Source organism: Arvicanthis niloticus, chromosome 24 (genome assembly GCF_011762505.2).
Source record: "Arvicanthis niloticus isolate mArvNil1 chromosome 24, mArvNil1.pat.X, whole genome shotgun sequence".
Lineage (NCBI taxonomy): Eukaryota > Metazoa > Chordata > Mammalia > Rodentia > Muridae > Arvicanthis > Arvicanthis niloticus.
Window position 1 is genome coordinate 18,046,774 of NC_133432.1, and position 8,152 is coordinate 18,054,925.

The 8,152-nt window shown below is 46.0% G+C and overlaps 1 protein-coding gene and 1 non-coding gene across 2 annotated transcripts in view; both read left to right on the forward strand.

Annotated features, from left to right (window-relative positions):
• Positions 1-3,106, forward strand: part of Tmem132c (transmembrane protein 132C) — a 303,666-nt gene extending 300,560 nt beyond the window's left edge. The window contains exon 9 of the mRNA XM_076922971.1: positions 1,128-3,106. Coding sequence (XP_076779086.1) covers positions 1,128-2,315 — 1,188 coding nt within the window. The 3' untranslated portion in view covers positions 2,316-3,106. The remainder of the gene's footprint in view (positions 1-1,127) is intronic.
• Positions 3,107-7,670: 4,564 nt separating this feature from the next.
• Positions 7,671-7,777, forward strand: LOC143438272 (U6 spliceosomal RNA). The gene has a single exon (XR_013107217.1). It is a non-coding gene; the product is annotated as a U6 spliceosomal RNA (small nuclear RNA).
• The last annotated feature ends 375 nt before the right edge of the window (positions 7,778-8,152 follow it).

Sequence of the window (8,152 nt, forward strand, 5' to 3'; positions counted from 1 at the left end):
CAGCTACCTCAATCTGGCTCAGGAGTTCTGGATGATTCCAAGAGGGCTGTTGGTCTTCAGGCCATGCTGCAATCCTGAAGACTTTGGATTTAATACCAGCTGCAGCATAGATGCACTTGCCAGCAAGAGTGGGGGCAAGCAGGCAAAAAGCAAAGCATCTTTTCTCTGTGTCTTTTTACTTGTGCTACCACTAGAGGTGTGGCCCAGGTTTAAAGTGGGGCTCCCTGCTTTAAATAATCTGATTAAGAAAATCCCTATTGTGGGAGGAGATATGGCTCAGTGGTTAAGAGCATTGACTGCTCTTCCACAGGTCCTGAGTTCAATTCCCAGCAACCACATGGTGGCTCACAACCATCTGTAATAGGGTCCGATGCCTCTTCTGGAGTGTCTAAAGACAGCGACAACAGTGTACTCACATACATAAAATAAGTAAATAAATCTTTGAGAGAGAGAGAGAGAGAGAGAGAGAGAGAGAGAGAGAGAGAGAATCCCTCCCAAGGGATTGCAGCAACAAAGGTTTCAGTTGATTCTAGATGCCATCAAGTTGACAACCAAGATTAGCCATCACATGATAAACAAGAAGGTTTCTTGTTTCAAAACCACAGGATGACCTTGAGCTACTGATATTCCTGCCTCCAACTCCCTCCCAAGTGCTGAAGTCAAAGGCGTCCACCAATCCTAGTCTATGCAGTGCAAGGAGTCAAACCCCGGGCTTCATGTACTGTAGGCCAACTCATTACCGACTGCTACACATTCCCAACCTATAGTTTCCAGTTTTAGGTCTTTGGCTCTGACGTAATTTCCTGCCTCTATTTCCTACCTCTACAAGCTCCCATCGGCCTATGAGGCTAATAGAGCCCAGAAATAAGTGATTGGCAGATAACAAAAAGTGGACCCAGGACTGGATAGATGAACGTGCTAGCTAGATGAACTCCAGCATACGGCTTATGCTGGAGCTGTGTTACAGTATCTTCTGGACTGACAGAAAGCCTATTTGGTACTCCAGTATGGTGATACTAGATCGAGACTTCACGTCACCCTTCCTGTTGCTTTGGTGGTGTTTTAGGAGGGGTTCCTGGAGATAAGGTGCCCCCCCCAAGTGGTTCTCATGATCTCTCTCCCTGCAGGAAGCTATAATCAGCACATGGCTCCAGTTCAGTGATGGCTCAGTGACACCCCTGGACATCTATGACACCAAGGACTTCTCCTTGACTGCCATCTCTTTGGATGAGGCTGTTGTGTCCATCCCACAACCCCTCTCGCCTTGGTGGCCCACTGTGATAGCTGAAGGAGAAGGCCAGGGCGCACTGCTCCGGGTCGATATGTCCATCGCTGAGGCCTGTCAGAAATCCAAGCGTAAGAGCGTGCTGGCTGTTGGCATTGGCCACGTGGGGGTCAAGTTTGGATGGGATGATGCTGACTCCAGCCAGACTGGAGATAAGGATGAGGAGGAGATCAAGAACCATGCCAGTGATCGTCGGCAGAAGATTCCGGACCTGGAACGCCCAGGCCAGGATGAACTATATCATGGCAACTTTCCCGGGGATCGTGAGGAAGGGGCCCTGCTGAGTGCCACCACCACTACCAAGACCCTGCTAGATAACAATGTGGGGAAGAGTGGCAGGCGGGATGGGGCCAGGCTACACAGCATCCCCATTGACTTCACCAACTTCCCAGCCCATGTGGACCTCCCCAAGGCCAAGGCTGGGGGCACCCTGGAGGAGAATGGTCTGATGCAGACAGCCCATGGCCTGAGTGACCTAGAGATTGGGATGTATGCCCTCCTGGGTGTCTTCTGTCTGGCCATCCTTGTCTTTCTCATTAACTGTGCCACCTTTGCTTTCAAGTACCGGCACAAACAGGTGCCTCTGGAAGGCCAGGCATCCATGACCCACTCTCATGACTGGGTCTGGCTGGGCAATGAGGCAGAGCTCTTGGAGAACATTGGGGACTTGTCCCCACCCCAGGACGAGCACACGACCATCATAGACCGAGGGCTGGGAGGTTGTGAGGAGAACAACCACTTGCTTCTCAACGGTGGCTCCCAAAAGCACATGCAGAGTCAGGTCCACAGGCCACCAGGCTCCGGGGGCCGGCAGACCAGGGAGCCCAGGCAGGAACCTGCAAACTCACCCACCTCCAAGATGAAGAAGGTTAAGTTTGCCACGTTCACCATCCCACCTGAGGACAGCTGCCCCACGGTGAACTCCATCCTCAGTGGGGAAGATGACATCAAGTGGGTTTGTCAAGACCTGGATGTGGGTGCACCCAAGGAACTCAGAACCTACCTGGAGAAATTCCAAGACAGCGTGTAGTGCTCTGGCCTCCTCACCAACTTGGGACGGTAGCCTCCTTTCCTCCCTCCCTCAGCAGAGTAGCTGACCGGAAGGAGCTCTCAGTGGACTGGATGATGAGGAAAGCTGGGGCCCACTAAATACCAGGTAGCAGGTTAGAAGCTGGGAAGGGGTGTTTTATACTAAAGCATTTTTTTTTTTAGCAGCTAAGGATGGCAGGTTTTCAGAAGTTTGAGTCTCTGACTCCTCAGGGAGGCAGAGTGGATCCGAGAGAGAGAACCGCTCACACATGAGAGCGTTATTTTACGAATCAAAATATACTGCAGACAAGCTACCAAAAATATTTGTTTAAAAAAAGACAAAAAAAAAAGACAAATAAAAAAAACACACAAATGACTGTCGGTTTATATTTCTAATAAAGGAACAAAATGTAAAAATAGGGCTTGCTAAGAGAAGGCCTCCATTTTAATTCAACCTTTACATTTCTGAGGACAGTCGCGGGTCTGTCAGCCTTCTGCCCAAGGAGAGGCACATCCGAACACTGGTCACCTCTTAGAAAGGATGAGAATTTTGCATTTGACTCCATATCTCTTTTTGCTTCTGTGTTTCCTTCTAGGGTCCTAGGCTTCCATCTGATTTAATGTCATGTTTATTTCTGAGGACCAAGTGGTATATTTTCCTAAACGAAATGTAAATTATATTTCTATTCATTAGGGTTTTCTTTTCCCCTCTTTTTAGGAATACCATTAATGAGTCCAGTCTTTACGTTGTAACATTAACCTGTTTTTATATTATATATCCCCTGCTTTGTTAAGATTTTCTGGCTTGTTTGAAATTCTTTTTGGGTTTTCATTGTTGTTGTTGTTAACAATACAGTAAGTGCACAGTTCCTTCCACACCCCACAATCTATCATCAGCCGGGTCAGGCCAGTGAGTGGAATAGTGTTCACAGCTGTCTGAATAGGCTATGGCCAAGAGACCAGAATGCAGCCTGTGACACCAGCCTGTGACACCTGGCCACTCCCTATGGAGTCAGAGACTCAATCGGTGTCTCCATCAGTGTGGGCGTAGGGTTGCCTCTATGTGGAGAGCCGTTAGTGAAGTCCATCAGCACAGGGTGTGCAGAGTCAGGCAGCTGGTCCATGTCTACCACAAGATACAGCCAACACTGAACTGAACAAACAGAAAAGACATATGGGGGGGGGGACAGGGTTGAGTTATCTGATTTTATTATTGGGCAGGGCGAACCAGTATAAACTCAAAATGGTTTTTTATTTAAAAGAAAAAATCTATGTTAGATTTGTCAATCAAACTGTGGCTCTGAACAGTACGGCTGTGTAACAGCACACTGCAGTATCATAATCACTCAAAACCGAGTGTTCGCTCGAAAAGCAGAAGGGAGCAAATGAACTAGGATGTCCAGAGCCTGGCACTCTCCATCCATCAGCTAAGGGAAAGGACATCGGGTACTGTGACCCTCCACAGAGCAGCATTCACAGAGAGACCAGGGGATGGCCGTTGGGTTTTTTTTTTTTTTCTTTCTTTCTTTCTATTACTAAAATTAGTAACTGAGAAAAGGTCTCAGAAGCCTAGTGACCTTGGTTGGACCTTCGACACATATATTTGTAGCATTTACAATAGATTTTAAGAAAAGCTATTTATTTATACCTGCGGTGGCGGTTGTCATTAAAACGCTTGCCATGCTTCACACGTCAGTGTCTCCCGGGACTTTCTTCCTTTATCTACTTCCTGTCTTCCAATCCTGACAGGCGCAAGCCTGCCGAAGAACTCACCTTTTAAAGAAGAAACAACACACTTGCCCCTCCCCCTTGCTTCAACTCTGGGCAGATCCAGAGTTATTCTGATGATGGACAGTTTTGATCACCTATCCACTCAGGGTCACAGCAGGGCAGCTTGAGGCAGCTGGTCACATCCGCAGTCAGGAAGCAGAGAGAGAAGGGTGCTGGCACTCAGGTCATTGTCTCATTTTTATTCAGTCCAGGACCCTAGCACGTGAGACAGTGCTGCCCACACTCAGGGTGAGTCTTCCCTCCTCAGTTAACCCAGTCTAGAAATTCACAGACGCCCAGAGATTTATCCCCTAGGTGACTCTAAAGTCTGATGGGTTATCAATACTCACCAATGGCAATCCATATCCCAGGAACAAATAAAAGGAAACTGAGGTCAGTGGCAACTGTCAGTCTAGACGTTCTAGAGAGATAGCTCAGTGGCTAAAACGCTTGCTGTACAAGGCTAAGGATCAGAGTTCAGATCCCCAGAGCCCATGTAAATGCTGGGTGGTGGGCAGAGACACATAATTCATTAGAGCAAGCTGGCTATGGAGACATGCCATATCAGTAAGCTCTGGGTTTGATTGAGAGACCCTACCTCTTTGAATAAGGTGAAAGAGTAGGGGAGGATGATTCCTGGCATCATCCCATCTCCACATACATGCAAACAAGCGCACACCCATGTGCTCCACACACATACACACTCATGAAAAAAAAATACAAAGAGATCAACTTTTCTCGGTTTATTTCAGTCATTGGGATCTTTCGCCATATCCAAACACCTCTCATAATGCAAACTTAAGACTCAAATATGACCTTACTTAGACAGTAATGGTTTCTGTTGTCAGACCCTCAGTCAATCAGATCTGCCCTCAAGGAGTCACCTCCTTCCCTCTGAGTGCCAGCTCTGCCCAACCTCTCCCTCTTGGGGTGAACTCAGATCATCACTGTGTGCAAGCACAGGACACTTAACTTATCTGAAGGGCCTGTGCATCAGCTCATCTTTCAAACACATCTCTCTTTATGCAGATGGGAGCCTATAGAAGCTAACTTTTTTTTTCATCTGGTTCTAGTCATGAAACCTATCAGGAGTACCTTGTCCAGAGGTTGCTGGACCAACAATCTACTTAGCACCAGCTGACTGGCTGTACTTTTGCTTACAAGGGATAAAGTAATGAGTGGGGTTAGGGGACTGTCAGTCAAAGCTGGAAGTGGAGAACTGTTGGCAGGTGTGAGCCATACAGCTTCTCCAGTGTCACCTCTTACTCCTTGACAGAGTCTTTCATGGTCTTTCAGAAATGAGCTGGGCTTAGGGGGTGGGGGGTGACAACTCAGTCGGTTAAGAGCACTTGCCAGACAAACATGAGAACCTGCGTTTGTTTCCCCTGCAGAAAAAGCCAGGCATGAAGGCAAACTGGAAGCCAGGGGAAGGAGATTCTGCCTCAGAAGAAAATGTGGACAGTTCCTGAAGAACAGCACTCAGTGTTGTCTTCAGGCCTCAACACACACACACACACACACACACACACACACACACACACACACACACACGAGACAGTCAAAATAAAGTAAAAGAATACTTCTCAAGTTATCATGGAAACCTCCGTATGTCTATTAACACCAGTATTCACTACAGAAGTAATGAGACTCTGTCCAGTGGGATTTTATTCTATACCAAGACCTGTGTTAAATCTTGTCCAGTTATGGACCCAGCACAGAGGTGTGGACCCTATTATGACAAGGAGTCCAGCTCAAAGCATCCTCTGTAAGGTCACAGCTAGAATGTGACAGAACGAGGATTCAGTATCCAAAAAGGATGGTCTTAATTACCATGTGAATGCAAGCTTTACATATATTATCTTGGGTCAAAAATGGAATTGGAGCTATAGAAAAGAAATTCAGGTCCACTACAAGGCATTTGGGAGACAAAGAAAAGCCAAAGATATAAAAAGGAGACCGAAAAACCTCCCGCTCCTTTCAGAAAGAGAAACGAGTGGCATACCTTATCAGAAGAGGGTGTCTTTTTTTTTTCATCTTTAGTTTCAGACATAAGTTTGTGTGCATTTGAATTCTCAGAGCTAATTGTTATAAACAAGAGCCTCAGCTTATTTTTAAAATTTAAAGGAGCCCATAAACATTGCTTAGTAGAAACACTGTGAGACCAAGTCTTATCTGTGGTCCAGCTTAGACTGGAACTCAATATGTAGCCCAGACTGACCTCAAACTTGTACCAACCCTCCCACCAGACACATGCACACACCCAAGCCTGCAGTTACAAACAGACACCAACATACCAGGTTCTCATAGTACCAGAAGGTGTTAGGCAGGCTGCTGAGGGAGAAGGGTCATCAAAGGTCTTCTCCTTGGCTGCTATAATACGGAACTGCTGGGCAACATGAGCCTCTGGTACAATCATGACGAGATTGTGAATGGGGTTACCAAACACTCTCTTGACTGGATGGAGGCCTGCTCCACAGGAGGTAATTCACATCTGTCACTGTAAAGGTGGTCAAAACCCATGGCTTCGGAAGGCATCAGTCCTCACGGGAAGACGTACTGATGACGATTTTCTAAACGTTCGTGTTATCAAACTTCCTTCTATATGGTTATGTCTGCGCCCTTAAATTTGTGCTGCTCCCAGCTTTGCAAAGAAAAGCTTCTTACTGCAGTGTGGGGTGGTTAAGGCGGAGACACAGTTCTGCTCAAAGCACTGAGAGTATGAGATTGTGAGTGCTTAGCCATAGGCGAGATATTCATAGCAGCCCCTCCCCCAAGGCTCAGGAACACGAAGGAAGAGTAGGCAGAAAGAATATAAAAAATATAGAGGATTGGGAGGAAGCTGTCCAGTAGACATGATGTAGCTGTTGCACACGTGAGCACACAGCAGCTCTGGTCACCTATACAAGATCAAACCAGTTTTAAAAAAAAAAAAAAAAAAACAGCATGGTAGGGAAAGGGGTTCCTGGGGCCATGTCCCTAGCTGAGGAGATGTTGACAGTTGATTGCTTCTGGGGGCAGGGTCACTTTTCTTTTGGAGTATGACCACTCGTAGGTTCCCTGTGTTCCAGTGGATGACCCTATACCCATGAGCATATGGGCAGCAGTAATTGACTCTCTGGGTTAAATAAACAAATACAAACAGAAGGCATAAAATTAGAGAGGAAGTATTATGGGTGATCCTGGGAAGAGTTGAAGTGCAGAGTAAAGGGTGAACGTGATCAAGATAGGTGTATACATGACTGAAATTTTCAAAGGATGTGTTAAGATTAATTTTTTTAAAAGGTCGAGGGGCTGGAGAGATGGCTCAGCAGTTAGGAGCACTGGCTGCTCTTCCAGAGGTCCTGAGTTCAATTCCCAGCAACCACATGGTGGCTCACAACCATCTGTAATGGGATCTGATGCCCTCTTCTGGTGTGTCTGAAGACAGCTACAGTGTACTCATAAGTAAATAAAACAAATAGATTTTATTATTTTAAATTTATTTATATTAATATTTAAATATTTATATATTTATAAACTTTATTATTTATTATTAAAACTCAGTGAAGCTTTAATGACACTGAGAGCCAATCAAGAAGGTTAATGTGTGCTCACTTTGGCAGCACATATACCAAAATTGGAACGATCCAGAGAAGATTAGCATGGCCCCTGCGCAAGGATGACACGCAAATTCGTGAAGCGTTCCATATTTTTCTGGAGAGATGGCTCAGCAGTTAAGAGCACTGACTGCTCTTCCAAAGGTCCTGAGTTCAATTCCCAGCAACCACATGGTGGCTCACAACCATCTGTAATGGGATCTGATGCCCTCTTCTGGCATGTCTGAAGACAACTACAGTGTACTCATATACATAAATTAAATAAAGGTTTAAAAAGGTCAATGAAGGCCACTCAGGGGAACACCATTTAGCCTGAGCCTCTAGGTGCATCTGAGATAGGGACCACATAAAATGCAGAGGGAAGTATGGGCATGAAGATGGATAGAAAGGGATATGGCCAGGACATGCTGAACCAAAACATAAATAAACACAATGGGACTACAAAGATGAATTTTCTGTGTATTCTAGAAAC